Source organism: Garra rufa, chromosome 24, assembly GCF_049309525.1.
Source record: "Garra rufa chromosome 24, GarRuf1.0, whole genome shotgun sequence".
Taxonomy (NCBI): Eukaryota; Metazoa; Chordata; class Actinopteri; order Cypriniformes; family Cyprinidae; genus Garra; species Garra rufa.
The window spans coordinates 38,475,864-38,494,912 of record NC_133384.1 but is presented as its reverse complement, the minus strand read 5'-3'; the positions used below and the strand labels follow the sequence as shown (position 1 = coordinate 38,494,912).

The window sequence follows — 19,049 nt, the reverse complement described above, 5'->3', positions numbered from 1 at the left end:
AGTATCCCTCAGTCTTCCTCTCCTGTATACTTCACTAAAGCCAGCCATTCCATCAGCTCAGCCTGGTGCCCTTCAGCTCCATCATCAGCCTCTGCCATGCAGCCCTTATCTGCCTTGGGGCTTCCAGTCCCCAGCTCTGCTTTGGCTTGAGAGGTCCATTAGTGCCCCCAGTTCCACCTTGGCCAGTCAACCTATCAGCTCTGGTACTGCCTAAAAGTGGATGGTGGCTGGTCACATGATCTGTAGTAATCCTGTAATAATTAGGATGCAGTATTAATGCCATTTTTAAGGCTGTTGTCCTGCTTCTCTGTAACTTGTATTTTTGAGTGTTTGTCTGGGACTAACATCTAGTAGGCATTTTATGATTTAAAGACTCACTGACACACACACGTCAGTCAAACAGGAAACAGGAAACCGGAAACAGGAAGCATGTGACTTAAGAGAAAAAGAAAGTGACAGAGTAGTTGAGCTGTTGTGTGTTTATCTCTCTGTATTCATGCAGTAAAATGGCAGAAGCCAGATTTTCTCAGGATCAGTTGACATGTCCAGTGTGTCTGGATCTCCTGAAGGATCCAGTGAGCATCCAGTGTGGACACAGTTACTGTAAGAGCTGCATTACAGGCTGCTGGGATCAGGAGGATCAGATGAGAGTCTACAGCTGCTCTCAGTGCAGACAGACCTTCAGTCCAAGACCTGCTTTAGCTACAAACATTGTGCTGGCTGAACTGGTGGAGAAACTGAAGAAGACCAAGCTTCCTGCTGACTGTTACGCTGGAGCTGGAGATGTACAGTGTGATGTCTGCACTGGAAGAAAATACAAAGCCATCAAGTCCTGTCTGGTGTGTCAGGAATCTTACTGTCAAACTCATTTCTACCGTCATGAAGAATTTCATTCACGTAAGCCACACAAAGTGATCGATGCCACTGGACGATTGCAGGAGATGATCTGCCAGAAACATGAGAAACATCTGGAAATGTACTGTATTACTGACCAACAATGCATTTGTGTGCTGTGTCCAAAATATGAACATGAAAACCACAACACCGTATCAGCTGCAGCACAGAGGACAGAGAAACAGGTATTTCAAACTAGCAATCAAGTTAATGGCCAGTGTAGTGATCTAATAGTTTATTTTCTTTGTAGAGCCACAGATTAATGATGCAGAAACGCTTTCGACTTGAAGCTCTACATCAGTGTCAGTTTCACTTTTATAATAATTACACTTGTAGTGTGAAACGGCCGTAGTCTTTATATTAATTCATGTACAATGGTGGTAAATGATCAATCATCCCTTCCAGAGTTTCATCCTACAGGCATTAGTTATCATTTCCACTTTTACTGTTTTCATTTGTTCACATGATGATTTAGTGCCAGTTTTCTGTAATATTTACTGTCATCCGTTTGTCCTGTAGAAGCAGTTGAAGGAGACACAGAAGACGTTCCAGCAGAGAATCCAGCAGAGGGAGAAAGTTCTTCAGCAGCTGAGAGAGGCTGTGGAGTCTCATAAGGTGAGTCTGGAGAAGAAGAGAAGTTTGTCTCAGTCTCAGTTCAGACTCTCTTGTCTCTTTCAGTCCCACTGAAGCCTGAATCACTGTGTGTCCTAACAGCGCTCTGCACAGACAGCAGTGGAGGACAGTGAGAGGATCTTTACTGAGCTCATCCACTTCATTGAGAGAAGCCGTTCTGAGCTGATACGGCTGATCAGAGATCAGGAAAAGACTGAAGTAAGTCGAGCTGAAGGACCACTGGAGCGACTGGAGCAGGAGATCAATGATCTGAGGAGGAGAGATGCTGAGCTGGAGCAGCTTTCACACACACAGGATCACATCCAGTTCCTGCAGGTAACAGAGATCTAGAACAGGATCATAATGGACTTGAGCCAGATCCTGCTGTATCTTATTAAAAAAAATCATTAGTCAGACTCTCATCTGATCATCTTTTGAAACAGACAATACTTAAAAATGGCTTTTTTAGCTCTGGAAATCGGTTGCATTCATTCATTTTTTTCAGAAACATGAAAAACAAGAATTCACCTTAATTTTAAATTTTTACATTCAGGGGTAGAAAAGAGATATGAATGTTCGATCTCCGCTTGTGTGCGCGAATGAAATGCCCTTTTCGACTAATTGGTCAAGAAATTATCAAATGGTGCTGTCATCTTGTTGTCTTTTGTTCCGTGCAACAGAATAAGAGTCCTCCACTGCTATAATTATTGCAACTCCTACAGTACATCTCTCTCTCATCAAACAACCAGACTGACAAATTGCTTGACGCAAAAGCAATACTCGTCTGTGCGTCACTATAATGTAAATGCATTCACTATGCGCTGTCCAGTCACACAGCTTTGCCACACAGATTTTGATAACAGAACAGCTAAATAAAATGTGCAGTGTGCCAAACAAATAGACTAAAAAAGTAATGTGGGTGCAGATCCGAGGTACATGTTTTTTGGAATAAGCACCTAATATTTGCCATAGAGGATCTATGTCTACTCATAAGTAAGCCTTGTCTAGGCGCTGACACAGTATGGTTGTGCCATTTGTTAGTCTGGTTGTTTGATGAGATAGATATATACTGTAGTAGTTGTAATAAATGCTGTAAGTATAGCAGTGGAGGACTATTATTTTGTTGCACGGAACTGAAAACCACATGATGACAGCACCATTTGATCTTTGCTTGGTCAATCAGTGGAAAGGGACATTTATTCTCAACATTCAAACAGTTAAAATCTTAACTAACTTAAAAATTGGACCAGGTGATCTTCAAAGCTGATAAAATATTTTGTCACATTGTGTGGAAAGGAGTTTTGCCCACTTGACCGCTGTTTACTACAACGCTCAAGTTCTGTTTGGTTTCAAAGCACTGAAGCATTGTTCAGTCACTCCAGGATTTCACGATTCTGCGATTGCAGAATTTATTGCAAAAACAAACACTAAATGTTTGTGGCACCATGCATTTTTCTCTGAAATCCTGATGAAACTGATTGCTAATATAGAGCCTCATGTTTGTGAAGTTTCAGTGTCTCTAACCATTCTGAAGATGAAGATCTTGAACTGCTTTTTTGAGCAAATCTACTTAGTCCTACAATGAGACTCCACAAATCTGATGTTTATGCAGGTTTTGGGTGAAGTGTGAAGCTGATGAGTTTTCTGTTTTCTGTAGAGTTTCCAGTCTCTCGCAGCACCTCCTGAATCTACACACATACATGACGTTCCCTTAATTTCTCTTGTTTCTTTTGATGGCATAAAAGAATCTGTCTGTCAGCTGAAAGACAAACTGAAGCATTTCTGCAAAGAGGAGATCAAAAAGATCTCAGACAGAGGTAAAGTCCTGGAGATTCATCTGCTCTCAGAAATGAGTCCATCATCATCATTTCACATCACAGAGAACATAATATTAGAAATGTCTTGGGAATGAATGCAGGATCATGAGAATCACACTGTTCATGTCTGTTGATTTTCACAGTCAAATTCACCAGCGTTGTTCTCTGGACCAGGAACGACTTCCAACGATGTAAGTCAGTAAGAAAATGTGTTCATGTTCTTCTTGTAGAAGGTGAAGCAAGTGTTTTATAATTGATGATGTAGGGGAGAGCGGGGCACAACCTAACACTTTTTGAATTTCGCGGTTTATGTAAATCCACGTGGGGTTCAGAGTACAATTTTTTATCCACGTTATTTTCACACTTGTCTAGTACAAATATATCGCTTTGTTTCATATTTACAGTGTATATGTTTTTCGTTATTTGCCTCAAAAGAAAGGAAGTGAAACGTGACAACATGCCCCGTAGGTGGGGTACATTGTAACATCTGAGGGGCACGTTGTAACACGACCATATGACAGCTTAAAATGTTATCTGATCGAATGAAAAAAATATACACAACAAACTAAAATATTTTGTCAGTAAAATACACGAGTTAACTTTTTCAAATGAAGTAATGACGTTTTTAAAAAAAATAAAAATGATCTAATTTTGGAGTTTGAAAATGAACACATTGCAACAATGCTTTGAACGGCCCTGATCGCAACACACAGCTGTACACTAGTTCAAAACAATGTGGACAGATAGATGAAACACATTTAGACATTCAGAAGAACACTCCACTCCTCCACACACACATAAACCAGCCAAAATGCTTTACATTACTTGAAATAATAACTTCTGAACATTAAACATTGATTGTCAGCCTTTATTCACCTGTTTCTTGAGGTATCTTATCAAAATCCTTAGAAGTAAATAGTGTAAACTGCATCGCTAATGTCATAGAATAGCATAGTATAATACCAGCGGGGCATATTGTAACACAGTGTTACATCTTTCCCCATCTGTGCCACTGGAGTTTAAAACAGGTTAGTGTCTTCTGCTGGTTTGCGAAGCATTAATAAACTATCTAAACTGATAAATAACAAATTGGAGATTAAAGTAATAGCAGATTTGTCTAATTTTAAATGAATATTTAAAACTGAAATGAAAAGTTTACTTCAGCCAGAAATGTACTTTTACTATGGTAAAATAAATATTCAGCGATATCTTCAAAAGGCTTTTGAATTCTGGCGCTCTTTTTTCTCTGCATAGTGTTGCTATGGCAACTAGTAAACACCGTAAATTTGGTTATGCTAGCATGTGTGGAAATATTTAAACCACGCGTGTTACAATTAACCCTGCGTTAGGTTGTGCCCCGCTCACCCCTAAGTGATGATTTGCACAGGATATTTGGTCATCTGTACTGAGACACTGATGATACACTGAACATGAAGAGTTCAGCTACATACAGAGGTCAGATTCATAATTCCTGATTCTGATGTGTTTTATCTCCATCAGATTCCCATCAGCTCAGTCTGGATCTGAACACAGTGAATAAACGCCTCCATCTGTCTGAGAGCAAAAGAGTGATTACTGACACTGACACAGTCCAGTCCTATCCTGATCATCCAGACAGATTTGATAATTATTCTCAGGTGTTGTGTAGAGAAAGTGTGTGTGGACGCTGTTACTGGGAGCTGGAGTGGAGTGGGAATAATGGTTTTTATATATCAGTGTCATATAAGAGCATAGGCAGGAAGGGATTAGGTAATGAATGTTTGTTTGGATGTAATGATCAGTCCTGGAGTTTGTATTGCACTCCTTCCAGTTACTCATTTATACACAATAACATAAAGACTGATCTCCCTGTAAAGTCCATCAGCAGTAGAATAGGAGTGTTTGTGGATCACAGTGCAGGAACTCTGTCCTTCTACAGCGTCTCTGACACAATGAGTCTGCTCCTCATAGTCCAGACCACATTCACTCAGCCGCTTTATCCTGGGTTTGCTTTTGGTCCTGGATCATCAGTGAAACTGTGTTGATGAATCGGAAGGGATTGATGAGAGATTCTCTCCATAATGCTTTGGAATGCATGATAAATCAGCAACAGTGAGATGTTATAGATATTCTAAGGAATATCTCTGAGGAGTTCAAAAATGTAAACATATTTGCATGTTTACAATTTTCTAATGTTCATACCGATATGCATGTAAACAAGTGTGTCCAAACTTTTGACTGGTAGTGTATATTTTTAGTATTTAAGTGTTAAGCCTAGATTATTTTTATTTTACATTTGTATGATTTATTTTTAGCTTCTTATCAACTTATAAATCTACTGCAGTTCTTGCATTAAGTCCAGATGGAGAAACCTGGTGTAATGTCTAACACATTTTAAAATGTTGATATTTATAATGGTACTTTAAAATGCTATGTTTAAAACAACATTTGTAGTTCAGTTTGTTGTTTGTCTTCATTTGCACCATTCCCCTGCCTGCATTTGTCACTGGTTACTGATTTGCGATTGATCAAGTTCAGCTGTGTCACCTTGTTATCCTGTGTATTTCCTGTGTTTTCAGTTCAAGTTGTCCAGTCTTGTCTATTCTGTAGATGTGTTTACACTTGGCATTAATGCACTTGTGGTCAGAATGTTATCCCATCAGTGTGTCCTGGTCCATTGTGGTCAAGGATGCATTGTGATCAAATCTGCCTCAGCCCTTATTCACTCAGATTCACCAGGGACCATAGGGCTTACAACTTCAACAGGTTCCTCCGGACCATCGCATCCACCTTCGTCAGACTTCATACACCGCTGACTTGCAAGCGTCCGCTACACTCCATCTTTCCACCTCTACGGCTCCATCCAGTTCCACCTCAGCCCTTAGTCGCTTGGGTTCGCCAGGGACCAAAGGGCTTACAACTCCAACGGGTTTCATCGGACCATCGCATCCACCTTGGTTAGACTTCATACACCACTGACTTGCAAGCCATCTGCTACACTCCATGTCTCCACCTCTACGGCTCCATCCGGCTCCGCCTCAGCCCTTATTCACCCTGGTTTCACTTCAGCCCTCCAGGGGGTCACTACAGCTGTCAAGGACTCAAAAGCTTACAATGTCGTTCCAGTCCATTGGCTCTCTGTCTGCACCCAGAGCTACACTTTCATCATCTCCATTGCCTTCATTTGTCACCAGGGTGGCGTTGAAGTCCACATCACAATATCTCCTCCCTCCTGCAATGCCACCTTGGATCGCTGTCTTGGCCATTGCCTGGATCACAATTTGCCGCCTCCTGCTCCTGACTTTTCCTCGGTTCACTCCGTCTTCACCACCTTAGTTTCCTCAGTTTTCACCTCTCTCAGATTCCCATCCTCACAAAGTCTCCTCCATCCATCTGCTGGCACAGGGTTACACCTGTCCGAGAGTGTGTACTGTCACTGGCTGTATCCGAAATCACCCTCTATACCCTATTTACTATTTCCTACATTAGTCTACTCATACAGTTCACTTGATGGAGTAAATGAAAACGAGTGAGTGAAATTGGATTCTAGGTGCACCGGAAGGACTGCCGCTTTTGCATAGTTTGCTTGCTGTTTTATAATGATTTGAAATGGGCAGTTCCAGTAGTAAGATAAAAGGATTTATCTTTAACTCTGTCATGGAAATTATGTATGAACCCTAGTTAAACAATTTAATAATCAATTTACAATAAATTTGTACCTGCATGTGTTGTATGCTGGATTATGCCTTGGACGAGTGCGTTGTAAAATGAACGAATGGATGATTCAGCTGTGGGCGTCATCTTCTGGTGAGACGCGGGAATTCAATTTTGCATTTTGGGTCATCTCTAGCCATTGAGTGTACATTGGTTGGACATTGGTTTTTGCGGTGCATTGTGGGATTGAATGAGTGCACTCGAGAACGTCCACTATGGTTTCGAACACCACTAAAAATGGATGTCCCCTCACATAGTGCCCTATTTGAGGGTATAGGGGGCGATTTTGGATACAGCCACTGTTTTAGTTCAGTTTGGACTTTGTCACTATGGTTACTGATTTGATTTGAGTCACAGCTGTCACCTCGTTACCCTGTGTATTTAAGTCACTGTGGTTTCAGTTCTAGTTGTCCAGTCTTGTCTGTTACTTCAGCGTTGTGCTCTATCTACCCTGTGTTTTTGATTAAAGACTTTTGATATTTTCATCTTCCTCCTAGTGCCTTTGTATACAGCGCATTTGTAACAGACCTAAAGTGATTAACCTAAATTACGTTACTAACTACAGGTTTCATCATATATTTTGTAATTAGTAATGGATTGCAATTTGTAGGAATCTACCCAGCACTGCCTAACAGTGGATGGTTGCTGGTCACACGACCTGCAGTAATTCTGTATAATAAAGATGCAGTATTACTGCCCTTTTTAAGGCTGTTCTGCTTCTCTGTAACTTGTATTTTTGAATGTTTGTCTGAGACTAACATCTAGTAGAAATTTTATGATTTTACAGACTAGCGGACATGTTTGTTTCACACACGTCATTCAAACACAGAAACAGGAAACACATGACTTAAGGGAAAGAGAAACTGAAGTGTAGTTGAGCTGTTGTGTGTTTATCTCTCTGTATTCATGCAGTAAAATGGCAGAAGCCAGGTTTTCTCAGGATCAGTTGACGTGTTCAGTGTGTCTGGATCTCCTGAAGGATCCAGTGAGCATCCAGTGTGGACACAGTTACTGTAAGAGCTGCATTACAGACTGCTGGGATCAGGAGGATCAGATGAGAGTCTACAGCTGCCCTCAGTGCAGACAGACCTTCAGTCCAAGACCTGCTTTAGCTACAAACACCATACTGGCTGAACTGGTGGAGAAACTGAAGAAGACCAAACTTCCTGCTGACTGTGACGCTGGAGATGTTCAGTGTGATGTCTGTACTAGAAGAAAATACAAAGCTGTCAAATCCTGTCTGGTGTGTCAGGAATCTTACTGTCAAACTCATTTTGACCATCATGAGGAATTTCATTCACGTAAGCCACACAAAGTGATTGATGCCACTGGACGACTGCAGGAGATGATCTGCCAGAAACATGACAAACATCTGGAAATGTACTGTGTTACTGACCAACAATGTGTTTGTGTGCTGTGTACAAAATATGAACATGAAAACCACAACACTGTATCAGCTGCAGCACAGAGGACAGAGAAACAGGTATTTAAAACTAGATCTTACACTTGTAGTGTGAAACAAGCTTTAATCTTCATGTTAATTCATGTGCAATGGTGGTAAACAATCAGTAATCCTTTCTGGAATTTACAGCCATTACTTATCAGTTTGACTTTTACTGGATTCATACATTCATACATGATGATTTATTGCAGGTAACTTTCTGTAATATTTACTGTCATTCATGCAGAAGCAGCTGAAGGAGACGCAGAAGACGTTCCAGCAGAGAATCCAGCAGAGAGAGAAAGATCTTCAGCAGCTGAGAGAGACTGTGGAGTCCCATAAGGTGAGTCTGGAGAAGAAGAGAAGTTTGTCTCAGTCTCCGTTCAGACTCTCTTGTCTCTTTCAGTCCCACTGAAGCCTGAATCACTGTGTGTCCTAACAGCGCTCTGCACAGACAGCAGTGGAGGACAGTGAGAGGATCTTTACTGAGCTCATCCGCTCCATTGAGAGAAGCCGCTCTGAGCTGATACGGCTGATCAGAGATCAGGAAAAGACTGCAGTGAGTCGAGCTGAAGAACGACTGGAGCGACTGGAGCAGGAGATCAATGATCTGAGGAGGAGAGATGCTGAGCTGGAGCAGCTTTCACACACACAGGATCACATCCAGTTCCTGCAGGTAACAGAGATCTAGAAGAACAGGATCATAGTGGACTTGAGCCAGATCCTGCTGTGACACCAGACTCACAGAGAAACATTTCATAAGTGTAGAGTCATCAGTCAGACTCTCATCTGATCATTTTCTTCTGAAAGAGACACCACTTACAAATGGAAACAACACTAGCAGCACTAATAGTTCAAAACTTAACAAACTTTTCACCTCTTTTGTAATTGAATCAGATGGTAGCAATCACTCCTACAAAGATTTCAAACCAAAAAGCAAGGTGCCTCAAAATGCAGTGTTTGCTTGATTTTGCCTTAAATTTGGCAAATCGTGAAATCCTGGAGCGACTAATCAATGCTTTAGCATATTGAAAGCAAGCTAAACCTGATTGTGTCTTAAAGGGATAAAACAAATTAAATTTCATTGTTAATTACCATTTAATTTACCCTCAGGCCATCCAAGATGTAGATGACTTTAGTAAAACAGAAAAGAAGATTTTTAGCTGAAACTGTGTTCTTTGGTGATTGATATAATGCCACAATAAAGTCGGTGGCTGCATACAAATCAGGAAACACAAAATGAATACCCATGGCTCCGGACAATATATTGAGGTCTTATGAAGCAAAACAATTTTTCTGTACAAGAAACAGAACATTATTTACAACATTATTACCGGTAATCCAGACGCTCAGGCAATGTGGAAATCCAATTCTTTCAAACTGTTGGGTTCACACATGTGCATATCAGTGGCTCATCGGTCAAGTGGCTCATGTTAGAGGAACAGAAAATCAGTTCATTTATCATGGAATCAAGTACAGTACTGTTTTTGTTTTTGAATATAATATTTAGTATCTTACACAGACAGATAATTTCACTTCATAAGAACTCATGATATCGTCAGGAGATATTAATTTTGTGTTCCTTGATATGCCTATTTTTATTCTCAATGATGGGAAGATGCTGACTTGCATTTTAAGAATCACCAAGGACCATGGTTTCAGATAAAAAATGTATTTACTGTTCTACTTAAGAAAAAAGTCACCTACATCTTGGATGGACCAGAGGGTGAGTATATTAACAGAAATGTTGATTTTTGGGTGAACTATGCCTTTAAGTCATGGTCAGGTTCTTTTTAGTTTCAATGCGGTTAAGCATTGTTCAGTCACTGTAGGATTTTGCGATTCAGTATTTGCAGAATTTACAGTAATGCAAAATCAAAGACTGTATTATTTGTATCACCTTGCATTTTTGTCTGAAATCCTGATAAGCCTCATGTTTGTGACAGCTCTAAAATGAAAAATATTGAGGTGAGTTACTAAAGATCAGTCTAGAGCTGTATACATCTGATGTTTATGCATGTTATTGGGTGAGGTGTGGAGCTGATGAGTTTCGATTTCTGTTTTCTGTAGAGTTTCCAGTCTTTCTCAGCACCTCCTGAATCTGCACATATACATGACGTTCCCTTCATTTCTCTTGTCTCTTTTGATGGTCTTAAAGAATCTGTCCATCAGCTGAGAGACAAACTGGAGGATTCCTGCAAAGAGGAGATCAAGAGGATCTCAGACAGAGGTAAAGTCCTGGAGATTCATCTGCTCTCAGAAAGTCCATCATCATCTCATATCATGGACAACATCATATTAGAAATGTCTTAGGAATGGATCATGAGAATCTCACTGTTCATGTCTGTTGATTTCCACAGTCACATTCACCAACATTGTTCTCTGGACCAGGAATGACTTTCTACAATGTGAGTAAGAAATCAAGCAGAAAACTCACTGAGTGTGTTCATGTTCTTCATGTAGAAGGTGAAAGAAGAGTTTTATAATTGATGATGTAAATGAAAATTTGCACAGGATATCTGGTCATCTGTACTGAGACACTGATGATACACTGAACATGAAGAGTTCAGCTACATGAAAAGATCAAACAGATTCATAAATCCTGATTCTGATGTGTTTTATCTCCATCAGATTCCCATCAGCTCACTCTGGATCTGAACACAGTGAATAAACAGCTTTGTCTGTCTGAGAGCAACAGAGTGATTACTTACACTGACACAGTCCAGCCGTATCCTGATCATCCAGACAGATTTGATTGCTGGTATCAGGTGTTGTGTAGAGAGAGTGTGTGTGGACGCTGTTACTGGGAGCTGGAGTGGAGTGGACGTGTGTTTATATCAGTGTCATATAAGAGCATCAGCAGGAAGGGATTGGGTAATAAAGGTTTGTTTGGATCTAATGATCAGTCCTGGAGTTTGTTCATCACTTCCACCAATTACTCATTCAAACACAGTAACTTGTGGACTGATCTCCCTGTAAAGCCCATCAGCAGTAGAATAGGAGTGTATGTGGATCACAGTGCAGGAACTCTGTCCTTCTACAGCGTCTCTGACACAATGAGCCTCATCCACACAGTCCAGACCACATTCACTCAGCTGCTCTATCCTGGGTTTTGGGTTGGTTCTGGATCATCAGTGAAACTGTGTTAGTCAGAAGCTGATGAGATGTTCTACCCATAATGCTTTGAGCTGCATGATAAATCAGTAACAGTGAGATGTTAAGTCTCTTCTCTTCATGACATTAACACTGCAGCTGATCTTCTGTCACTGAAATAACATGTCAGAGTAAATAAATGTATTAAATCTTCGAATAGACAGTAAAATCAGTGTGTGTGTGTGAGTTTTGCTGATTGGGTCTCGTTGGCTGTCTACTACTTCATGGTCCCTCTTTCTGTCATCTCTTCAGCTCTTCTCTTATTTGGTTTCCTGTTCTTCAACAGCTTCTTGTCCACCTTCAGGGACATCTCCTCAGCCATCTCACACTGTGACGATGTGTCTATCTAAAATAAGTAACTTAGATTATGTTTTCATCATGTAATCTGTCATCAATCTGTAGTACAATTTGTTAGTAATCTACCCAGCACTGCCTATCAGTGGATGGTGACAGGTCACATGACCCATCGGTAGTGGCTCCTGGCAGTCAGCTGAAGACTGAAGTCACACTCCTTTTAGAAAACAGATCCATCAGTGTGATCATGAATGAACTGTAACTCTGGACATAGTTTTCAGTCCTGCAGCACAAGTGTGGATGGAGGGTAACACTTTTGAATACTGTTCCATTATTAATGAATAACTACATAGGAGCAAATGACTAATGCACTATTAACATTATAGTAACTGCTGGTAACTAACAAGATCATTTACATTTACATTTAGTTTATCCAAAGCAACTTACAGTTGGGGAATACATAAAGCGATTCATCTTAAAGAGGCAAACAGACATAGGAAGTGCACATAATACCAAGTTTCAGATATTGTTCAAACAGGTACCAGATAGAAAGAGAAGGAATAAATAAAGAGAAAGACAACGTTTTTCATTAAGATAAAATCAAATAGTGTTGAAAGAGATGCGTTTTCAGCTGTCACATGAAGTTTGTCAGGGAGTCAGCAGTACAAATAGGGGTAGGAAGATTGTTCCAACAGCAAGGAATAGTGTACGAAAAAGTGATTGTGTGCCTTTCTGTGATGGTACCACGAGGCGTCGTTCACAAGTGGTTCTTAGACTTCTGGAGGGAATGTAGATTCTTAGTATTGCATGGAAGTAGGTAAGCGCAGAGCCTGTAGTTGTTCTGTATGCAAGCATTAATGTCTTGAACTTGATGCGAGTCGCAACTGGTAGCCAGTGCAAGGAGATAAAGAGAGGTGTAACATGGGCTCTCTGGTAAGTCGTGCTGCAGCATTCTGAATCATTTGTAGAAGTTTGATTGAGCATGATGAAAGTCCAGCCAGAAGAGCATTGCAGTAGTCTAGCCTAGAAATAACAAGGGCCTGGGCAAGAAGTTGTGTAGCATGCTCCATTAGAAAGGGCTTAATCTCTCTGATGTTATGCAGTGCAAACCTGCAAGATCGAGCAGTCTTTGCAATGTGGTGTTTGAAAGTGAGCTGGTCATCGAAGACTACACCAAGATTTCTGACCGAAGTTGATGGGGTAATTGTAGAAGAACCTAACTGGATGGTGAAGTCATGCTGTAGATTTGGAGTGGCAAGAAGCTCAGTCTTTGCCAGGTTAAGCTGGAGGTGATGTTCTTTCATCCAGGCAGAGATGTCTGCCAGGCAGCCTAAGATCCGAGCAGCTACTGTTGGATCATCTGGTTGAAATGAGAGATAGAGCTGTGTGTCATCAGCATAGCAATGGTAGGAGAAGCCATGTGTCTGTGTCACAGGGTGACTAATTTTATAAGAATTAGTAGACAGGGAAAAAGGGGAATATATGATAATGGGATTGAACAATTCATTGGCTCTGGAAAGTTGGGGGCGGGCTTGGAGTTTGCTTTTCTGCTTTTTAGATGGACGTGTGCAGAGTCAGAGGACAGCGTGGGTGAAAGGTGGACGCAGCCTAAATCAGACGAATGGCGCAGCATGAACGGTGAGTGAGAACAGGTGGAACGAGTTCTCCGTTTTGGGAGGAGAGGCGGAAAAGAAAGGAGAGTCCAAGGAAGTGAGAAAAAAAAGGTTGAGTTGTGTGTGAGACGAATACTGCTGCCGAATCCTAGCATAAGGGAATTGAAAATGCCTAGAGTGTCTACAGGGAGGGGCGAGTCATTTGCTCCCCCGGCCAGTTAAGTGCGCCTTCCTTATCCCTTTGTAGATTGATGAGTGTGTCTATGAGGAATCGATTGCGTTGATGTTGTAACGGACCGTGAATGAGTCGGAAGGTGCTAGCGTCTGCTTCATTCATATTCTGAGGTCACCGTAGCCACCAGACCCAGCCTGTATCCAGATCAGATGGTCACTGCAGTCCCCCAGATCCAGTCCGTACCCAGCTTAGATCATGGATCACCACCTGGAGATGACTTCTATAGCCCTGAATGTCAACCAGATGAGCTCCAGAGATGGATCATCAATAAAGACCTCGCCAACCTAGACGGCCATCGGTGCTACACCACGGGAACCTGATGAGTTCTCTACAATCGGACATTGGTACAAACTGCTGGTTTCGTCTGGCCAGAGGAGAACTGGTCCCCCGACTGAGACTGGTTTCTCCCAAGTTTTTTTTTTTCTCCATTTCTGTCACCTGTGGAGTTTTGGTTCCTTGCCGCTTTCGCCACTGGCTTGCTTAGTTGGGGTCATTTTCCAGTGATATTGTATACTATTTGAACTGAACTGGACAATGATATCACTGAATTCATTGATGAACTGCCTTTAACTGAAAATTGATTGTTTACAATAATGCCTTACTTACATACTATTGTGCTGTTGCTTTGACACAATCTGTATTGTTAAAAGTGCTATATAAATAAAGGTGACTTGACAAAGCAGCAAAATAAGAACTGCTAATTTAGAATAGCTTTTGCAATTCGCAAGGCTTCTGTGACTGACAGTAGTGCAGTCTCAGTTGAATTGCCACTCCTGAAACCTGACTGGTTAGGGAGGCTGCAGAAGAAGAGCAGTAGGACTTGCCTTTCAAGGGCAGTGGATGCAATGGGACCAGGTACTTGAGCGCTCACTGTCTTGGAGGGAAATTTGGAGTACCAACCAGTGCAAATTGACCTTCCTCTTGCGGACTGTAGCTGACCTATTACCAACTCCAAACAACTTGAGAATTTGGGGCAAAGATGAGGGTCCATCCTGCCAGAGGTGTGGAGCAGCCTTATGTACCCTCAACCACATTTTGACAGGATGTCCCAAGGCTCTAGAAGGACGCTACAGATGGAGACATAAGGTTCTCGTTGAAATTGTCAAATGGACAGACTTACAGAGGGATAAAGCCAATGAACATAAGAGTCCACTTCCCAAAGGAGTCAATTGTCTAAAGCAAGGAGAAAAGTTTCCTAAGTCAAGAAGAACTGATAGTACTGTGCCCTCTATCCTACTTCAAGTGTTCGATTAGGAGATGCAAGTTGACCTTAAAAAGAAGCTTGTCTTTCCAAAAGAGGTGGCAGTGACTACACTTAGACCAGATATGGTTCTTCTGTCTAGGAGCACAAAAACCATCTTAGTAGTCGAGTTAACTGTGCCTGGGAGGACAGGCTAGGTAAGTTGAAGAAGTCTAAGGAAAGCTTCTGGGGAGGTAGCAGCAGCAGAAGAAACTAGCTCAAGGTGGTTGTGGTTGTTGAGAGATCAAAAGTGGAATCCCTCTTCAGGTGAAGGCTGATTTTGTCTTTGCCACCCCGTTCAGGTGAAGTGTACAGGTTAAGGGGTGAAACGCTTATGACCCTGAGGTACCTGCTGAAGATGCAGAGGGATTCGCAGTATTATCACGTTGCCATTTATGGCTGCCAAGAATATTGCCTCTGTAGTTGCTCTTGCAGTTCCTGCTTGTGGCAAAGCATCATTGATGTTTATTTTCACTAAAGTGTTAGCAGATGCAGCATTAATGCAGTTTTTAAGGCTGTTGGCTTCTCTGTAACTTGAATTCTTTGATTGTTATCTGAGACTGACATCTCATAGATATTTCATGGTTTACAGAATCGGAAACACTCTTGTTTTACACACATCACTAAAAAACACAGAACCAGGAAACAGGAAATATGAGCTCAGGGAAAGTGAAAGTGTAGTTGATATGTGTGTTCGTGTTTCTGTATTCATGCAGTAAAATGGCAGAAGCCAGGCTTTCTCAGGATGAGTTGATGTGTTCAGTGTGTCTGGATCTCCTGAAGGATCCAGTGAGCATCCAGTGTGGACACAGTTACTGTAAGAGCTGTATTACAGACTGCTGGAATCAGGAGGATCAGATGAGAGTCTACAGCTGCCCTCAGTGCAGACAGACCTTCAGTCCAAGACCTGCTTTAGCTACAAACACCATGCTGGCTGAACTGGTGGAGAGACTGAAGAAGACCAAACTTCCTGCTGACTGTGACGCTGGAGCTGGAGATGTTCAGTGTGACGTCTGTACTGGAACAGAACACAAAGCTGTCAAGTCCTGTCTGATGTGTCAGGAATCTTACTGTCAAACTCATTTTGACCATCATGAGGAATTTCATTCACATAAGCCACACAAAGTGATTGATGCCACTGGACGACTGCAGGAGATGATCTGCCAGATACATGACAAACATCTGGAAATGTACTGTGTTACTGACCAACAATACATTTGTGTGCTGTGTACAAAATATGAACATGAAAACCACAACACTGTATCTGCTGCAGCACAGAGGACAGAGAAACAGGTATTTAAAACTAGATCTTACACTTGTAGTGTGAAACAAGCTTTAATCTTCATGTTAATTCATGTGCAATGGTGGTAAACAATCAGTAATCCTTTCTGGAATTTACAGCCATTACTTATCAGTTTGACTTTTACTGGATTCATACATTCATACATGATGATTTATTGCAGGTAACTTTCTGTAATATTTACTGTCATTCATGCAGAAGCAGCTGGAGGAGATGCAGAAGACGTTCCAGCAGAGAATCCAGCAGAGAGAGAAAGATGTTCAGCAGCTGAGAGAGACTGTGGAGTCTCATAAGGTGAGTCTGGAGAAGAAGAGAAGTTTGTCTCAGTCTCCGTTCAGACTCTTTTGTCTCTTTCAGTCCCACTGAAGCCTGAATCACTGTGTGTCCTAACAGCGCTCTGCACAGACAGCAGTGGAGGACAGTGAGAGGATCTTTACTGAGCTCATCCGCTCCATTGAGAGAAGCCGCTCTGAGCTGATACGGCTGATCAGAGATCAGGAAAAGACTGCAGTGAGTCGAGCTGAAGAACGACTGGAGCGACTGGAGCAGGAGATCAGTGATCTGAGGAGGAGAGACGATGAGCTGGAGCAGCTTTCACACACACAGGATCACATCCAGTTCCTGCAGGTAACAGAGATCTAGAAGAACAGGATCATAGTGGACTTGAGCCAGATCCTGCTGTGACACGAGACTCACAGAGAAACATTTCATGAGTGTCTTATTATAGAGTCATCAGTCAGACTCTCATCTGATCATCTTCTTTTAAAAGAGACGCCACTTGCAAGCGGCTTTAAACTCTGGAAATTTATTAAGTTTAAGAAATTTAAGAAGTTTCTTCTTACTTGAGAAAAAAATATTATTACCCTATCTGATGATTTTTGATTTCTGTTTTCTGTAGAGTTTCCGGTCTCTCTCAGCATCTCCTACATCTCCAGATGTAAATGACGATCCCTCCATTTCTCTCTTATATTCCGATAACCTGAGAGAATCTGTCCATCAGCTGAGAGACAAACTGGAAGATTCCTGCAAAGAGCAGCTCAAGAAGATCTCAGACAGAGGTAAAGTCCTGGAGATGCATCTACTCTCAGAAACGAGTCCATCATCATCTCATATCATGGAGAACATCATATTAGAAATGTCTTAGGAATGGATGCAGGATCATGAGAATCACACTGTTCATGTCTGTTGATTTCCACAGTCACCAACATTGTTCCAAGGACCAGGAATGACTTCCTACAATGTAAGTCAGTAAGAAAACAAGCAGAGAAACTCACTGAGTGTGTTCATGTTCTGAAGGTGAAAGATGAGTGTTATAATTGATTGCTTAGCACATAATATCTGGTCATCTGTACTGACACTGATGATACACTGAACATGAAGAGTTCAGCTACATACAGAGGTCAGATTCCTAATTCCTGATTCTGATGTGTTTTATCTCCATCAGATTCCCATCAGCTCACTCTGGATCTGAACACAGTGAATAAACACCTCCATCTGTCTGAGAGCAACAGAGTGATTACTTACACTGAAACAGTCCAGCCATATCCTGATCATCCAGACAGATTTGATGAAAAGTGGCAGGTGTTGTGTAGAGAGAGTGTGTGTGGACGCTGTTACTGGGAGCTGGAGTGGAGTGGGAATAATGGTGTGTTTGTATCAGTGTCATATAAGAGTATCAGCAGGAAGGGACGAGGAAATGAGTGTTGGTTTGGATGTAATGATCAGTCCTGGAGTTTATACTGCAATTCCTCCAATTACTCATTTGGACACAATAACATATGGACTGCTCTCCATGTAAAGTCCATCAGCAGTAGAATAGGAGTGTATGTGGATCACAGTGCAGGAACTCTGTCCTTCTACAGCGTCTCTGACACAATGAGCCTCATCCACACAGTCCAGACCACATTCACTCAGCCGCTCTATCCTGGGTTACTGGTTAGTTATGGATCAGTGAAACTGTGTTGATGAATCAGAATATATTGAGAGAAAAAATAAGCCAAAACCTTTCTAAAATCAGCCTGCTGATCAGCTAAAACCAGCCAACCAGCCTCGGAGAGAATCTGTCCGAGTCCACCATCAGCTCATATCATGGAGAACATAATATTAGAAATGTCTTAGGAATGGATGCAGGATCATGAGAATCACACTGTTCATGTCTGTTGATTTCCACAGTCACATCCACAAGGATCAGGAACGACTTCCTACAATGTTACTACATTAATACTGCATCTGAAGTTTTGTCACTGATATAATGTTCATATAAATGTGCATAATAAATCCTCATATAGACAGTAAGATTACTGTATGCGCTGAGTGATGATATGTTTTACCCCTCAGTTACCTTGTTGCCCCTTGTCTATTTGTTCTGTCAGTTTGGTTCTTTGTCTGGTGGCGTCGAGAGGCCCAGCTCATTTTTACAATCACACCTTCCCGGAAGAGGAGCCCAAAGTCCTGGCTGACCAGGTATGTGAGTCGGCCATATCACCTGTACCAGTGAGGATTTTGAAGGAACTTAATGAGCAAAAATCCAATTGACTGGGAAATGGAGGTAGTGCTTCTACTCTGCCTCAGCTCAGAGTCTTTGTTGTCGCTGATTCCACTCAGCGAACAGTCTTTGTTGCCACCAGTCCCATCCAGCAGTGTTCTTCATCATCTTCAGTCCTGTTCATCGCTGATTCTGCTTCCTTACTCAGTCTTCCTCTCCTGCATGCTTAACTGAAGCCAGCCATTCCATCAGCTTTGACTCGATTGGTGCCC

General features: G+C 41.7%; 2 protein-coding genes across 2 annotated transcripts; both read left to right on the top strand.

The window, feature by feature from the left end:
• The first annotated feature begins 506 nt into the window (after positions 1 to 506).
• Positions 507 to 11,727, top strand: LOC141300390 (uncharacterized). The gene is made up of 12 exons (XM_073830661.1): positions 507 to 1,079; positions 1,414 to 1,509; positions 1,609 to 1,842; positions 3,164 to 3,369; positions 3,495 to 3,514; positions 4,824 to 5,340; positions 7,929 to 8,499; positions 8,705 to 8,800; positions 8,900 to 9,133; positions 10,528 to 10,730; positions 10,846 to 10,865; positions 11,089 to 11,727. The coding sequence occupies exons 1-12, from the start codon at positions 507 to 509 to the stop codon at positions 11,604 to 11,606; spliced, it is 3,288 nt and encodes a 1,095-aa protein (XP_073686762.1). The 3' UTR covers positions 11,607 to 11,727.
• A 3,985-nt stretch (positions 11,728 to 15,712) lies between these two features.
• LOC141300389 (tripartite motif-containing protein 16-like) lies at positions 15,713 to 19,007 on the top strand. Its single transcript, XM_073830660.1, has 8 exons — positions 15,713 to 16,285; positions 16,491 to 16,586; positions 16,686 to 16,919; positions 17,191 to 17,350; positions 17,491 to 17,588; positions 17,748 to 17,869; positions 18,665 to 18,755; positions 18,864 to 19,007. The coding sequence occupies exons 1-8, from the start codon at positions 15,713 to 15,715 to the stop codon at positions 19,005 to 19,007; spliced, it is 1,518 nt and encodes a 505-aa protein (XP_073686761.1).
• The last annotated feature ends 42 nt before the right edge of the window (positions 19,008 to 19,049 follow it).